The 18552-nt window shown below is 40.0% G+C and overlaps 1 protein-coding gene across 1 annotated transcript in view; it reads left to right on the top strand.

Moving 5' to 3' along the window:
• Positions 1–13698: 13698 nt before the first annotated feature.
• LOC129414488 (uncharacterized) overlaps positions 13699–18552 on the top strand; it is a 29259-nt gene continuing 24405 nt past the window's right edge. The window contains exons 1-6 of the mRNA XM_073873683.1: positions 13699–14056; positions 14331–14451; positions 15706–15862; positions 15947–16136; positions 16568–16651; positions 18114–18206. Coding sequence (XP_073729784.1) covers positions 14039–14056; positions 14331–14451; positions 15706–15862; positions 15947–16136; positions 16568–16651; positions 18114–18206 — 663 coding nt within the window. The 5' untranslated portion in view covers positions 13699–14038. The remainder of the gene's footprint in view (positions 14057–14330; positions 14452–15705; positions 15863–15946; positions 16137–16567; positions 16652–18113; positions 18207–18552) is intronic.

Here is an 18552-nt window from a genome sequence, read left to right as displayed (position 1 = left end):
GCACACCAGTTCATGAAAGTAACACCTTTATTAAGTTTGCGGATGATACCACTGTTATTGGACTTATTCACAACAATGATGAGTTCACCTATAGGGATGAAATCCAAAAACTTTCCACCTGGTGTTCCAATAACAACCTGTCTCTCAACGCCTCTAAGACCAAAGAGGTGGTGGTAGACTTTCGCAGGAAGAGAACCGACCCTGTATCTGTTAACATTAATGGAGACACTGTGGAGAGGGTTAAGGATTTTAAATTCCTAGGGACATACATCTCAGAGGACTTGACCTGGGCAACCAACATCACAGCCCTTGTGAAGAAAGCTCAGCAGCGACTGTACTTTCTCAGGTCCCTTAATAAAATTAACCTCTCCCAGAAGTTGCTTTTATCTTTTTACAACTGTTCTGTCCAAAGTATTATCACACATGATATTCTGGTGTGGTTTAGCAGCTGCACCACCACTGACAAAAAGGCACTGGACAGAATTAGGAAATCAGCACAAAACATGATACAAATACAGCTTCCATCACTCACTGACATATACCACATCAGATGCCTGCAGCGGGCAAAAAACATAATCCGGGACTGTTTCCATCCAGGTCACTACCACTTTCTTTGTTGCCTTCTGGAAGGCGTTACAGATCCTTCAAGGGTCGTACCTCTACACTTTTGAATAGTTTCTACCCAACAGCTATAAAATACCTGAACTCATAACTTCTTTTGATGTATAATCTCTTATTATGCACTTATTTATGTATCAGTGTTGTCTTGTCACTTTATGTGTTACCACTATGGGGAAGTGTAAACTGAAATTTCGTTGCTATATGCAATGACAATAAAGGCAATCAAATCAAATCAAATCCAATAAAGTTCACGTCTCTGTAATAGTAAATCAATATCTCTGCCTCTAGGTGGCATATTCACCTTTTCAATTCCACAAAAGCGTAAAGAGGAAATGTCATGATTAAAGGCATTAAAATGAATAGCTACAGGGTCATTCATATCCTTTCTTCTAATTGAACTCTTGTGTTCACTTATTCTTTGCTTAAGTTGACGTGTCGTTTTTCCCACATATCCCAAACCACAAGGACAGCGAATCAAATAAATCACATGAGTAGAAACACAGGTGATAACTGACTTAATGTCAAACTTTTTACCGGTTCTGCAACATTTTATACTTTGACAAAGAAGCTTTTTTTTGGAAGGGGGTATTAACTGGGCACTGCTATTTTACTCGTCTGCCTGAATTCTACCCCCTCATTTCTTCTTTCTGTATACCCAAATATCTATTCAAATGAGTTTGATATACACCTACATAACCAATACTGTATGTCCAATGCAACATTTTATACTATAACAAAGAAGGCTTTATTTTTTTAGGGGGGTATTAACTGGGCACTGCTATTTTACTCATCTGCCTGAATTCTACCCCCTCATTTCTTCTATCTGTATACCCAAATATGTATTCAAATTAGATTGATTTACACCTACATAACCAATACTGTATGTCCAATGCAACATTTTATACTTTGACAAAGAAGCTTTATTTTTGGAAGGGGGTATTAACTGGGCACTGCTATTTTACTCATCTGCCTGAATTCTACCCCCCCCCCCATTTCTTCTTTCTGTATACCCAAATATGTATTCAAATTAGAGTTGTTCCGATTCCGATACCAGTATCGGAAATGCGGCCGATACCACAAAAAATTATGGCGTCGGAATCGGCGAGTACTTGAACCCATGTACCGATCCGATACCATTTTCTTACTAAACCTATTATAGCTAACGCTGCAAAGCGAAACTCGTTTCTTCTTCGCTGCTCTGAATGCAAACACCAGGAAGTTACCTCATGCGTGACGCAACCACTGCTTACTTAGAGCGGCAAAGAAATGAAAGCATGCAGCCGTATGTCCGCTGTTTGTTAGTATTTCAGACTAATAAAACAAAACATTGACATGTCTCAACGGAATCCTAGCCCGCAGATTTTGGCGGAGTACTCAACGGAGTTAATGCCCGTGATTGACAAGCACACATACCCCGCGCTTGAGCGCGTTTGTGAGTGACCAGTACTGTCATTGACAACAAGTACACATACTGTACATAGCCTCGCGCGTTTGTGAGCAGCATTGATAAGTACATAAACCCTGCGTGTGCTGTTTGCTGTGATTGTTTTTAATGATAAGAGCATGAACCGTTTGATATTTGAGATGAAATAAAACTTACCACTGAGTTTTACCGCAGATCTTACTTGTCTCTGTCGTCTATGTGACGCGACAGTCAGCACAGCACATCCATAATTTCAAATCCGTTTACAAGACGAATGCTCTTGTTATGTTTAATATAAAGTTTACATTGAGTTGTAAAAATGATGAAATTATCTTCATACGTGCTTAATTCATAATGAGAACGTTTACACAAACTTTTTTATTCTGCTATAATATAGATTAACAATAATATATGTCATTTTATATAGGCTACAAACTATAATTCTATCTTGACATGCACATTATCTGGTTCATGTTGGTCCAGTTTAATTCAGAGGACTCATGGTTTGGTGTATTCATTTTAATTGTAAGCCTTTAAAAAGTAATTATTTTAGATGCAATTTCGTAATATTTAATAGCTTAAATTCTCTAATTTCTTCTAAAAACATTTAAAATCATCCCACAGAATTCTACAGATTTTTCAAATTATTCTAAAACTAAAATACCCTTTCAGTGTACAGTGTTAGATTTGTGGCTCGTTTTCTCTTAGGAAAAATAAATATTACTGTCAAATGTCTTTCAGATAATAAAAATACCCTAGTTCACTGTATGTATTTGTTCATGTTTTATACAGGAATAAGTCTGAAGCACACCATAAAACAGTTATATCCATTCATACAGGACTAGTAGTACGTATAGCTGTATATTTTACAGATATACACCCAGGTATCGGATCGGTACTCGGTATCGGCCGATACCCTGAGCCCAGGTATCGGAATCGGTATCGGGAAGAGAAAAATGGTATCGGAACATCTCTAATTCAAATGAGTTTGATATACACCTACATAACCAATACTGTATGTCCAATGCAACATTTTATACTATAACAAAGAAAGCTTTATTTTTTTAGGGGGGTATTAACTGGGCACTGCTATTTTACTCATCTGCCTGAATTCTACCCCCTCATTTCTTCTATCTGTATACCCAAATATGTATTTAAATGAGTTTGATATACACCTACATAACCAATACTGTATGTCCAATGCAACATTTTATACTTTGACAAAGAAGCTTTATTTTTGGAAGGGGGGTATTAACTGGGCAGTGCTATTTTACTCATCTGCCTGAATTCTACCCCCCATTTCTTCTTTCTGTATACCCAAATATGTATTCAAATGAGTTTTATATACACCTACATAACCAATACTGTATGTCCAATGCAACATTTTATACTATAACAAAGAAAGCTTTATTTTTTTTAGGGGGGTATTAACTGGGCACTGCTATTTTACTCATCTGCCTGAATTCTACCCCCTCATTTCTTCTATCTGTATACCCAAATATGTATTCAAATGAGTTTGAAATACACCTACTGTAATGATACGTATGAAGCGGAAGCAAATGCAGGTGAAATATTAACAATGTTTATTAAATGTAAACAAAGAGAGAGTATTTAGAGTCAATGCGGAAGTAATCCAGTCCGGTGTTGTGGTGGGCAATGGTGACGATGACTACGGTGGAAGTTGGTGTTTTGAGTGCGACGTTGGTGGAGTGGTGAGCAGTGGTGAAATCCAGGCTGACACGGAACATCCACACGAAGACGACGAGGACAATACACATTCAACTGAAACACGTAATCCAAAGCACACGAAACAACCAAGCAACACGGGGACTGAGCAAACATAAGAATCTGGCAGGGAACAGAAAGTCAGGTGAGTATATATGGAGATGATGTAATGATGAACAGCTGGAGCGAGACAATCAACACACAGGTGAATGGAATTGCTCTAACGAGCACATGGCAGGGGTAAGTGAACAACACACACACACAAACATGACACGGAGGAAAACAATGGATTTTCCTACCGTGACAGTACCCCCTCCCCTAGGAACGCCCCTCGGCGTTCCCAGCCTGCTTTACCTGTTGATTGAAATCATCAATAAGGCGGTGATCCAGTATGTCACGAGCAGGAACCCACCTTCTCTCCTCCGGACCGTAACCTTCCCAATCCACCAAGTACTGAAATCCGCGTCCCCTCCGTCTGGAGTCCAGAATACGGTTAACCGAATATGTGGTCTCCCCATTAACGATACGAGGCGGAACCGGGACAGGCGGATTAAGACGGGAAAAAATCACCATTTTAATTTTGGAAACGTGAAAGACGGGGTGAACCCTCCTGTACGCAGGAGGAAGGCTAAGACGCACTGTTACCGGATTAATGATTTTGGTAACAGAAAACGGGCCAATAAATTTGGGAGCAAGTTTATTGGAGACGGAACGCATCGGAATATTCTGTGTTGAAAGCCACACTCTTTGACCGACGACGTATCGGGGAGGCTTCGACCGGTGGCGATCGGCCTTAGCCTTGGTGCGCGACCTTGCCTGGAGCAGAGCTCTGCGAGCTCTGGTCCAGGTGCAGTGACACCTCTGGACTAGTGCGTTTGCGGAGGGGACCGACACCTCGGATTCAGTACTGACAAAATTAGGTGGTTGGTACCCTAAACTACACTTAAATGGAGACATGCCCGTAGATGACACCGGCACAGAATATTGTGTGCGTACTCCACAATTGAGAGTTGCTGACACCAGGACGAAGGATTCTTGGAAACCAGACATCGCAACACCCTTTCGACGTCCTGATTGGCTCGCTCGGTTTGACCGTTGCTCTGGGGATGAAACCCGGACGAAAGGCTAACAGTCGCCCCTAGCAATTTGCAGAACTCTCGCCAAAATTTGGACACAAACTGGGGACCCCTGTCAGAGACCACGTCTGTCGGGAGGCCATGTATACGGAAGACGTGGTCAATGACAGCTACCGCTGTTTCCTTGGCTGATTGTAATTTGGGCAAGGGAATGAAATGAGTCGCCTTCGAGAACCGGTCCACTACGGTCAAAATCACCGTATTACCCTTAGAGGGTGGGAGGGCAGTAATGAAATCTAGTGATATGTGGGACCAGGGTCTCGAAGGGACAGACAGCGGCAAAAGTAATCCATCTGGAGGACGATTGGAAGTCTTACCAACGGCACAAACCGAACAAGCCAAGACGAAGTCGTGGACGTCACGAGCCATACCAGGCCACCAAAATCGTTGCTTGACTAGAAACCTAGTTCTACTAACCCCTGGGTGACAAGCAACACTGGAACCATGACCCCACTGGAGGACGTCTGACCGTAACCCTTCCAGCACAAATAAACGGTTCGGTGGGCAGCAAGCCGGGGGCGTTACCCCTTCTAAGGCTGTCAAAACCTTCGATTCGACCTCCCATCTGAGCGCGGAGATAATGATTCTCTCCGGTAAAATGGGCTCGGGAGTAGCAGTACAATCGGAACGCTCAAAAAGACGGGATAAAGCATCGGGTTTGATGTTTTTGGAACCCGGCCGGTAAGAAAGTGTAAAATCGAAACGACCGAAAAACAATGCCCACCGAGCCTGCCTGGAGTTAAGTCTTTTGGCGGTTCTAATGTATTCGAGATTCTTATGGTCCGTCCATACAATGAAAGGTACACCCGACCCCTCAAGCCAGTGACGCCATTCTTCCAGTGCTAGCTTGACCGCCAACAACTCTCGATTGCCAATGTCATAGTTAACTTCAGCATGAGATAAACGATGAGAATAATACGCGCAAGGATGAACCTTTCCGTCTGAGGATGCGCGCTGGGACAACACTGCTCCTACCCCCACCTCTGACGCGTCGACCTCCACTATGAATTGACGTGAACGATCAGGGGTAACGAGAATGGGAGCTGAAACAAAGCAGCCTTTCAGTTTGGCAAACGCAGCCTCAGCTGCGTCTGACCACCTGAACGTCAAACCAGGGGAGGTCAAAGCGGTCAGAGGTGCGGCTAGTTGGCTGAAATTGCGAATGAAACGGCGGTAAAAATTGGCGAACCCCAGAAATCTCTGCAGGGCCTTGCGAGACTCTGGGGATGGCCAATCTACCACAGCCTTAACTTTCTCAGGATCCATGCGAACACCCTCAGTCGAAATGATGTGTCCTAAAAAAGAAACAGACTGTGCATGAAAAACGCATTTCTCCGCCTTGACAAAAAGCCCATTCTCTAGCAACCGCAGAAGCACTCGTCGTACGTGTTGCAAATGTTCCTGGAGAGACGAAGAAAAAATCAATATGTCATCCAGGTAAACATATATGAACTGATCTACCATGTCTCGCAACACGTCATTAACGAGTGCTTGGAAGACTGCCGGTGAGTTCGTGAGACCGAAAGGCATCACGCAATACTCAAAATGGCCACGAGGGGTGTTAAACGCACTGGAATCAGAAATATATTTCTCCATGGCCTCCATCTCCGGAACGGAAAGAGAGTATAACTTGCCCTTAGGCGGAAACGTACCTGGCAATAAATCTATCACACAGTCATAGGGACGATGAGGAGGAAGAGAATCAGCCCGCGACTTACTGAACACCTCCTTCAGGTCGTGGTACTCCGCGGGCACGTTAGACAAATCCGCTGCTTTCCCCTGAAACACAGACTCAGACACAGAAACACAAGCAGAGACAAGACAGGACTTATGACACTCCTCGCTCCAGCTGGTAACAGAACCCAGTTTCCAGTCAATTCTTGGGTTATGGGAATGAAGCCAAGGGTGTCCAAGAACTATGGGGGAGAGAGCAGTGTCAGTAATAAAAAATGAAATAGTCTCAGTGTGGTTTCCAGAAGTGATGAGTGTGGTGGGTGCTGTGGTGTACTTGATAGTGGGTAACTGATGTCCATTGAGGGCAAAGGGCGCAATCTGGTGGGTAAGTGGAATGAAAGGTAACTTGAGCTTACGTGCTAGTGAGCTGTCGATGAAGTTGCCCTCCGCCCCCGAATCCAGAAGTGCGTGCCCTGAGTGCGACATAGTGGACCACCGTAGTCTCACCGGAAGGAGAGTGGATGTTGTAGAGGTCTTCTGTGCGGAGATCCCGCCCGATAGTAGCCTCTGTCTTACTATCGGGCTTGGTCTTTTACCGGGCACCTCTGACATTGTACTGTGGCGAGCCGGGTCACCATACAAAGCCCCAGGGATCTCCGCCGCTTCCTCTCCTCCCGGGGTAACCGAGCTCGACCCACCTGCATGGGTTCCGGATCAGAGAGACCACCGGCGGAGACTTTGTTGGACGGATCCGTAGACTCCCCTCGACGTTGGGACGTGTCTGGCGTCTTCCTCCTGGCTGCGATGGAAAGGCGTGCGTCAACCCGGATCGCCAAATCCACCAGACCGTTAAGAGATGTTGGTAACTCCGCCGTGATGATCTCTCGCTGGATCCGATCCGCCAACCCATGCAGGAAATGATCCCACTGCGCTTCCTCGTTCCACCTGCACTCCGCCGCCAGGGTACGGAACTCGATGGCATAGTCCGAGACCGACCGCTCCCCCTGCTGGAGTTCCGTGAGGAGACGGGCGGCCTCCTTCCTGGCGACGGAGCGATCAAACACCCTCTTCATCTCTTCAGCAAGCGAGGCGAACGAGGAACAGCAGCTGTCTTTGTTCTCCCATACCGCCGTCCCCCAGAGGGCAGCCTTGCCTGTTAGTAGTGAGAGTGTGAATGCCACCTTCGTTTCCTTGAGAAGGAATGACCGGGGCTGTTGGGCGAAATGTAAGGAACAATGAGAGAGAAAAGTACGGCAATAGTTGGGCTCACCAGAGTACTTCTCCGGAATGGGAAGTCTCGGTTCCGGGATGAAGCTACCCCCTGGAGGTGAAGATGGTGCGGGCGGCATGGGTGGCGCAGTGGGAGGCGTGATGTCCGGAGATCGCTGAGAGAGCTCGGAAACCTTCGCCACCATTGCCTGGACGGCCTTCCGCATATCTTCGATGACCAAATCCTGATGATCCATACGAGCCAGAGATCGCTGGAGAAACTCCTCCAACGCGGAGATCGGTTGACCACCTGCTGCTTCCATGTTGGCCAGATTCTTCTGTAATGATACGTATGAAGCGGAAGCAAATGCAGGTGAAATATAAACAATGTTTATTAAATGTAAACAAAGAGAGAGTATTTAGAGTCAATGCGGAAGTAATCCAGTCCGGTGTTGTGGTGGGCAATGGTGACGATGACTACGGTGGAAGTTGGTGTTTTGAGTGCGACGTTGGTGGAGTGGTGAGCAGTGGTGAAATCCAGGCTGACACGGAACATCCACACGAAGACGACGACGACAATACACATCCAACTGAAACACGTAATCCAAAGCACACGAAACAACCAAGCAACACGGGGACTGAGCAAACATAAGAATCTGGCAGGGAACAGAAAGTCAGGTGAGTATATATGGAGATGATGTAATGATGAACAGCTGGAGCGAGACAATCAACACACAGGTGAATGGAATTGCTCTAACGAGCACATGACAGGGGTAAGTGAACAACACACACACACAAACATGACACGGAGGAAAACAATGGATTTTCCTACCGTGACACCTACATAACCAATACTGTATGTCCAATGCAACATTTTATACTTTGACAAAGAAGCTTTATTTTTGGAAGGGGGGTATTAACTGGGCACTGCTATTTTACTCATCTGCCTGAATTCTACCCCCCCCCCCATTTCTTCTTTCTGTATACCCAAATATGTATTCAAATGAGTTTGATATACACCTACATAACCAATATTGTATGTCCAATGCAACATTTTATACTATAACAAAGAAAGCTTTATTTTTTTAGGGGGGTATTAACTGGGCACTGCTATTTTACTCATCTGCCTGAATTCTACCCCCCCCATTTCTTCTTTCTGTCTACCCAAATATGTATTCAAATGAGTTTGATATACACCTACATACCAATACTGTATGTCCAATGCAACATTTTATACTATAACAAAGAAAGCTTTATTTTTTAGGGGGGTATTAACTGGGCACTGCTATTTTACTCATCTGCCTGAATTCTACCCCCCCATTTCTTCTTTCTGTATACCCAAATATGTATTCAAATGAGTTTGATATACACCTACATAACCAATACTGTATGTCCAATGCAAAATTTTATACTATAACAAAGAAGCTTTATTTTTGGAAGGGGGGTATTAACTGGGCACTGCTATTTTACTCATCTGCCTGAATTCTACCCCCCCCCCCATTTCTTCTTTCTGTATACCCAAATATGTATTCAAATGAGTTTGATATACACCTACATACCAATACTGTATGTCCAATGCAACATTTTATACTATAACAAAGAAAGCTTTATTTTTTAGGGGGGTATTAACTGGGCACTGCTATTTTACTCATCTGCCTGAATTCTACCCCCCCCCCCCCCATTTCTTCTTTCTGTATACCCAAATATGTATTCAAATGAGTTTGATATACACCTACATAACCAATACTGTATGTCCAATGCAACATTTTATACTTTGACAAAGAAGCTTTATTTTTGGAAGGGGGGTATTAACTGGGCACTGCTATTTTACTCATCTGCCTGAATTCTACCCCCCCCCATTTCTTCTTTCTGTATACCCAAATATGTATTCAAATAAGTTTGATATACACCTACATAACCAATACTGTATGTCCAATGCAACATTTTATACTTTGACAAAGAAGCTTTATTTTTGGAAGGGGGGTATTAACTGGGCACTGCTATTTTACTCATCTGCCTGAATTCTACCCCCCCCCCATTTCTTCTTCTACTGGGTTCATTCACTTGTACGTCCATAGTAAATGCATGGCAACAGGAATGTAAAATAAAGTGTTACCATTTTACACAGTTATTACAGAGGACCTACCCACCACAATGCTCTCGCGGTATTTTCATACTAATAAATAATAATGCTGAAACTAAATAATACTGGGCTTGTTTGCAACTGCAGCTTCAAACACAAGTCCAAAACAAGCCCAATATTATAATATTGTTTAGTTTCAGCATTATAATTTATAATTAATTACCAATTAATGAACGTGATGAAAACGCTATAAGAGACACAATGTAGGTCATCTCTTTTGGCATTCCTATTCTGACACTCAAGAGCACAACAAGACATTTTCTAGTGAGTTATATTGTTCGTTTCACTCGTGTCTCATTCATTTCCACTGTTTTTCTGCCACCACGTTGCGCGCGTGACGTAACTGTGATGTCAACTCGCAAAAGGTCTATAATAATCAGAGTTGTTACTGTGTAACGCATTACTGTACTCTAATTACTTTTCCTGATAACGCAGTAACGTAACGCTTTACATTTTAAATGTATGTAATTTGATTACAGTTACCAATGACAACAAAATTACGTTACTAGCGTTACAAATTAAGCGTTGAAAAATTTATTAAAATATATTTTAAAATGACGTTTTGCCATTCCACGGCAACGTCTGTTAACGAGCATGCGCGCAGCATATGCTTTACTCACTCGTCGGAGACGCAAGCAAATGGATGCTATGTGAGCGGTGGTTCATCCTTCAAGTGGAATACAGACAATACATGTCCAAAACCTTGGCATTTCAGAGTGTGCTTTGCGCGATGACATCTGGTGTTTTTAAATCACTAATGTACAATAAGGTTTAATTTGTTAACATTATTTAACTATGTTATTTTATCATGAGCTCAATGCATGCACTGCGTTAAGTAATCATATGTTTATTTAAACAATTACCAAAACAACTTTTAATTGTTATATTAAATGAACTAACATGAATATTAACATTCTTTAACTTGACCAAAAAGCCCTCGCGAATGCGACGCCGTGTTAAAACTCTAGTTTCTGTCTCCGCGACCGCGAATGAACGTAGATAGTGTAGCATTCAAGAGAAATGCACTTGTTTGACAAAACTCCTGGCTTTATTTTAACAGAGCACCCGTAGGCCGGTGCTCACGCATCCAGTTGCGTGCCCGCGCCAGAGCGTGCACAACATCACAGCCCAAAATAAAAACAAAAAAACCCCGCCCCTCTTTGCACTAACCAATCACATTTCAGGGAATTCATGGCAAAGAGAACAGAAACTCAGCGTTAACCCTTACAGAACAGAGTTGTAATAAACATCCAAGAACATAATTTTAAACACTGCTACGATAGATAGATAGATAGATAGATAGATAGATAGATAGATAGATAGATAGATAGATAGATAGATAGATAGATAGATAGATAGATAGATGTTAATGAATGTAGAATGTTTAATGTTAAACATCTGTAACTTATTATAAAAGCTACAAATATTTCTGTATCACTATATGACCAGTAATTTTAGGAGGGGGCAAAATCACACCAAAAATAGCTTTAAGCATTCAAATATGCACTGTAATCATTACTGTTTTCAAATGTTACAAGAAACATTTTCACATTAACACTGCGTTTGAGTTTATCCGTCCTTGTTTCTGACAGTTTCACTTTGTAGTTTTTTACATTTGATGTTGTCAAAGTAACTTAAAAGTAAAGTAATTAGTAATTAGATTACTTTTTGCATGTAGTAATCAGTAATGTAATCAAATTACAATTTTAAAGTAGTAATTAATAATTTGTAGTGGATTACTTTTTTTGAGTAACTTACCCAACACTGATAATAATACATCCCTAAATGAATGCAAAACAATAGTTATAGCCTTATTTACTAAATTACTTTATTACTGATGTTATTATACAGTTGGGAAACTAATAGGCTTGCTCAGGTTTTGATAAAGAGCTCTGCATGCAGCAACTATTATGGGATGTTGGCGCAATTAAGCAGGATCACGTGAGGGATCGACCAATCAGGACTCAAACACCGATATGGCGATGCTGCATTTGCTACGGGATGTCTAGAACAGTACCAAGGAGTGCTAACTAAAAGGTGTGGTCAATAATGCACTTGTAGTGCAATTAATTTTTTTTTTATACGTTTTAAACAAAAGTTGCTCAAGTTTATAGGATTGAAGTAATAGGGACAAATTATGTCAAACGTTAATTTTGTATATTTGTGTTAAAAGCAGGACGCGAAGAAATTGAGAACTTATCTCGAAATTGTCATCTTTTAAAGGTAAATATGATTACATTATCACATTTCTACATGGTGGTAAAATAATAGCCAGATTTACATTAGGGCTGTAGTTGTTTGAAACACTTGTCAATTTGCTGAGTTAATATATGTGTAAAAGTTGTGGTGAGGGAAAAGTATTAAAAACTAGCAGCATAAAAACTCTCAAAGGTCTTTGTTAAAGTGACACCATGTAATTTTTCAACCTTCATAATACATTTTCAAGACCCTTGTGATAGTACATCGACTTTAAATAGGTTAAATGACATGTCTACCATAGCCTGACGGGGTCTGTATCACTTTTACTCGTATTTTAAAACTTAGGGTTTGTGGTAGTAACCAGAGCACAAAAAAACTACAAAATTCGACTGCTTTACGGCATACGTCACTTCCTCCACACAATTTGTTTTTAACGTGAATTTTGCTGGAGGCTACTTAAGGAGTGTAGAGAGCGGTTTCTGTTATGTGACTCTGTGGCACAGTCTTTAGTGTCACGGACCTATGACACGGGCGACCCGGGTTCGATTCCCCTTTAAGGCAATTTTTTATATAAACTGTTGATTCATACATAAATGCGATGTTCTTTATAAATTACGGCTATTATATTGCATATAGTTCCCTGTATTCAGATGCTGTGTTCACGTATTTACCTTTCTTTTTACTGTGTCTATGATATTTACATTACAATCCAGGATGCTATAGCACTCAAACTTGCTCACAGTGTAAAACCAAACCCTACTCATTCACCAATCAGATCAGAGCGTTTCTCTCTTCTCTCTTCCTCATTTGCTGCGTTCCGCTGTCACTCGCGTGACGTATTACAAAGCGGCAGACCTAAACGCATCGGTTTACTTGGATTTGGAGCGATTTTCACACAAAAAAGAGGAATAACGAGCGCCATTGCGGAAAATCCTGGTGGCGAGGGAGAGAGAGAGGATGCAACAATATTTGTTTGGAAAAAGGCAAGGAAATACGTCTGGTCGTTTCTGAATTGGAAGGCTGCAGCCTCCGGAGGTCAAATATGCAGGCTGCACACGTCATCAAGCCTGGGTTATTAAGGTAAACTGAGCATTACATTCGCAAGTCATAAGCATACTGCAACAATTTACGATTAACTAAGTATAATAGTCAACTTTGTAATTGTTAATATTGTGAAATAAGACAGTCTTGATGACGTATTAGAAATACGACATCCGGAGGCTGCAACCTTCAGATTGAGAAATGGCTTCTGCCACGACGAGTTCCTCATCAGAAAGTTGTAACATGACTGCGTTTCTCCCTGTTGTCTCAAAATGGTGATCGTTTAGCATTTTAAATGTTTAGTTTTTAGTTTAGTTTTAAGGTTGGCCAGTTCCTTTCCTTTGCGACAGTGCTGCGGCGCTTGTGGGCTCTAGCGGCGCTAGAAGTGAAAAATACGTGTCTAGCACCCCCTAGTGGCCAAAAGTTTCATGGTGTCCCTTTAAAAAAATAAAACAGACAAAATACCAACAAGAATTGTTTTAGGTCCATTATAAATTACTTTGATTTACTTTGAAGAGATGTGTGTGTGTGTGTGTGTGTGTGTGTGTGTGTGTGTGTGTTTGTTTATATTACATGGTGGGGTCCTCAACCTGTAAACACACTCACAAAGTGGGGACCGAAAACAAAGTGGGGACCAAATCCTCGGTCCCCACAATGTTTTGCTTTTAATAGGCTCTAGGGGCGCTGCTGATATGCCTCGTGCAGTTTTTTTTTGAAGCCCCACCATGAGCAAATACCTGACTTAAGTGTGTGAGTGTGTGTTCAAGCGGTGCTCTTCAGCGCCCCTGCAGCTCAGTCTCAGAACTGCACCTGTAAGCACACCTATGACGTCACACGCATAGATACACTCTTTTGCAGCAGCAGCACATGCGGTTGGTTTTGCAGGTAAGTTAATTAATTTGTTTATAGTAAATCATAAACGAGTTATTCTTAAAATCCAGTGATCACGCAATGTAATGACATGTGGTCTCGATGTGATGTAATTGAAGCTGTTTTGTAAATGAAAATGTGGAAAAAAGTTTTTAGCTCCGCGTTGATATGTAAGAAAGCATTGCTGAGTGCGGAGAAAAACACCATTAATAAACTTTTATTTCGCGTCGATATTTAAGTTAAAGTTGAACAATAGTACTATTTATTTTTCAATTTCGTCACGGCGTAGCGGGTCAAGGCCAAAATGAGACGGAGGAGGATAAACCCTATTAAAAATGCGGAGGAGCACGTGTTAAACGCCGTGGACAAAACTTATGCTCTGGAAACCAAGTTCATCAGTAATTATAAAGGTGAGTTTGAAGATAATTTTTACAAGTTTTTGGGAGTGTATGATACAGAAAATAAATCGTGGTTTTATTACTAACCGTAGTTTAACTCATAAAACAGTTCACCTCAAATGTACATTCGTTTTACAATACCAACCAATGTATAATGATACAGTATAGGTGATTTTAATACAATTAAAATATAACCATGACTAAGACCAAGTCATAATCTGTCTGAAATAAACATACAGTATTGACCCATGCACGCTTGTACAGTATGTATGCAGGCAGGTTCCATAAACATAGAATTAACTCAAATCAGTTGCACTTAAATAGCAAAATGTAGTTATGTTTCTGTTGCTGTCCTTTTTTATAATTTTCCTTCAGTGATTCAGCTTGTTAATAGAGAGACAGAAGTGTGTTATGTACCAGGATGCCTGTGTAACCCCCCTCTTTCAGCCATCAAAACACAGTGAATACATAATTTCCCAAATTTTCACAGGACAAAAACTCTTTAATAACTTGGATTATTAAAATTGTCAGTGATGATTGCATTGTTTCAGTTTTGGATAATAACCTGTTGGTTAATCACTAACGTCTAATGTTGTAAACAAATGTACCTTTTTAAAAAACATGAATATAGTGCTACAGTATGATATTTTATGAAACAATATAGATTTGTATATATTACAAGGAACAAAAAGTTACCAATACAAAGATACATTACAAGCTTGTGTTACTCTGTGGATTTAGCTATATTTATAATTGTTATAACAGTAAATATACTCAATACTTCAAATTCTAACTGTCATCAGGTGTATTTTTGATTTACAAATATTTAAATGCTCATACAAATGCACTACCATTGTCTAAAAATGAAAATAGGCTTTTACTTAATTATTATTACAAGACCATCATACAGCCTAATATTAGACACCCAAACCAAAGTGAAGAAAATTATCTTTAATTTGCAAGTCTGAACTGAACGTCATCAACGCAGACATTAATTTCCTCACAGAAGTTTAAGATCAACATGTCAGCAAGCTGATTAAAGTCAGTATAATGCAACAATGTTTTAATGTCAATTTCTAGACTTTAGTGTACACTTATATAGCATGAACATTGTTACATGTGAGTTTCTCTTGTCTGAAAGTCATGAGGCAATTAAAGTAATCTAGATACACAGCAGAATTATAAATTGTTTATCGTGGGCTAAACATTACTGTAATTATTACAATAGATTACAATGACAACTGTTTAATCTTTACTTTTTGTCAGGTCGTGGAGTGTTTGCCTTGTCCCCTTTTAATAAAGGAGATTTTGTCGTGGAATACCGAGGCGAATTGATTGACTTTAAGGAAGCAGAACAGAGAAGAGAGGTCACTCAAAGTCCTGTCTTTATGTTTGACTTCATTTGGGAAAACAAGAAGTGGTGGTAGGCTTCAAATATACATGTTGAAATGTTAGTGTTTGTGACAAACATAATTAATGTCATGTACTTTTTTTTCTTAATTTGAAGCATTGATGCAACCGAGGAGAACACCACCTTTGGAAGGCTAGTGAATGACGACCACTTGCACCCAAACTGTACAGTAAAAAAGATTGTTGTCCAAGGAAACCCCCATTTGTGCCTTTTTGCAGCGAGAGATATTATTCCTGGAGAGGAAATAACCTATGATTATGGACCAAGTGACTGGCCTTGGAGAAAGGTTTGACTCTTTTTGTCTTTTTGTCTTGTGTACTAGATACTTTTTTTTTTAGTACCACCTCGGTCGGAGTTCCAAGCTACCTGAGCTGATACCAAATCGTGAAGTGAAAACACATAAGATCACTGATTTTTTTTAAGAGAATCGTCACTACCAGCGTCATCGCTATAATGTAAAAGATTACCTTTACCTTTATGCTATCTTGCGCTGTCTCGATTGAACTTGTTGTCATTTGTGCTTTGCTGTAAGTTCCCAAACTCCCTTTTAACACATTTTTAACAATCTTAAATTTGTTCTTTACTTACTGGTTACAAGCATAAATACATATATTTGCATAACATGTCATTGAAGTGTTTTAAAAAGCTCATGTCAACTATTTGTACTGTATATACACACTTTAGGGTCATTTTTATTCCTTTTTTTTTAAATTCCAGTTTTCCTGCCGTGATAATGATGGCACAAGAGCTTCACAGGACCATACTGAGAGACCTATAGCTACTTCACAGCATACAGCAGAGGTATTAAACAGCTTAAACTTGTTCTTAACTTACTGGTTACAAGCATAAATAAATATATTTGCTGTTATTGGTTGCATAAAATGTCATTGTAGTGTTTTAGAAACTCATGTCAACTATTTGTACTGTATATACACACTTTAGGGTCATTTTTATTCCTTTTTTTTAAATTCCAGTTTTCCTGCCGTGATAATGATGGCACAAGAGCTTCACAGGACCATACTGAGAGACCTATAGCTACTTCACAGCATACAGCAGAGGTATTAAACAGCTTAAACTTGTTCTTAACTTACTGGTTACAAGCATAAATAAATATATTTGCTGTTATTGGTTGCATAAAATGTCATTGTAGTGTTTTAGAAACTTATGTCAACTATTTGTACTGTGTATACACACTTTAGGGTCATTTTTATTCCTTTTTTTTTTTAAATTCCAGTTTTCCTGCCGTGATAATGATGGCACAAGAGCTTCACAGGACCATACTGAGAGACCTATAGCTACTTCACAGCATACAGCAGAGGTATTAAACAGCTTAAACTTGTTCTTAACTTACTGGTTACAAGCATAAATAAATATATTTGCTGTTATTGGTTGCATAAAATGTCATTGTAGTGTTTTAGAAACTCATGTCAACTTTTTGTACTGTATATACACACTTTAGGGTCATTTTTATTCCTTTTTTTTAAATTCCAGTTTTCCTGCCGTGATAATGATGGCACAAGAGCTTCACAGGACCATACTGAGAGACCTATAGCTACTTCACAGCATACAGCAGAGGTATTAAACAGCTTAAACTTGTTCTTAACTTACTGGTTACAAGCATAAATAAATATATTTGCTGTTATTGGTTGCATAAAATGTCATTGTAGTGTTTTAGAAACTCATGTCAACTATTTGTACTGTATATACACACTTTAGGGTCATTTTTATTCCTTTTTTTTAAATTCCAGTTTTCCTGCCGTGATAATGATGGCACAAGAGCTTCACAGGACCATACTAAGAGACCTATAGCTACTTCACAGCATACAGCAGAGGTATTAAACAGCTTAAACTTGTTCTTAACTTACTGGTTACAAGCATAAATAAATATATTTGCTGTTATTGGTTGCATAAAATGTCATTGTAGTGTTTTAAAAAGCTCATGTCAACTATTTGTACTGTATATACACACTTTAGGGTCATTTTTATTCATTTTTTTAAATTCCAGTTTTCCTGCCGTGATAATGATGGCACAAGAGCTTCACAGGACCATACTAAGAGACCTATAGCTACTTAACAGCATACAGCAGAGGTATTAAACAGCTTAAACTTGTTCTTAACTTACTGGTTACAAGCATAAATAAATATATTTGCTGTTATTGGTTGCATAAAATGTCATTGTAGTGTTTTAAAAAGCTCATGTCAACTATTTGTACTGTATATACACACTTTAGGGTCATTTTTATTCCTTTTTTTTAAATTCCAGTTTTCCTGCCGTGATAATGATGGCACAAGAGCTTCACAGGACCATACTAAGAGACCTATAGCTACTTCACAGCTTTCACAGCATACAGCAGAGGTATTAAACAGCTTAAACTTGTTCTTAACTTACTGGTTACAAGCATAAATAAATATATTTGCTGTTATTGGTTGCATAAAATGTCATTGTAGTGTTTTAAAAAGCTCATGTCAACTATTTGTACTGTATATACACACTTTAGGGTCATTTTTATTCCTTTTTTTTAAATTCCAGTTTTCCTGCCGTGATAATGATGGCACAAGAGCTTCACAGGACCATACTAAGAGACCTATAGCTACTTCACAGCATACAGCAGAGGTATTAAACAGCTTAAACTTGTTCTTAACTTACTGGTTACAAGCATAAATAAATATATTTGCTGTTATTGGTTGCATAAAATGTCATT

The sequence above is a fragment of the Misgurnus anguillicaudatus genome, chromosome 12, assembly GCF_027580225.2.
Source record: "Misgurnus anguillicaudatus chromosome 12, ASM2758022v2, whole genome shotgun sequence".
Taxonomy (NCBI): Eukaryota; Metazoa; Chordata; class Actinopteri; order Cypriniformes; family Cobitidae; genus Misgurnus; species Misgurnus anguillicaudatus.
This window is presented reverse-complemented; position numbering and strand designations above follow the sequence as displayed.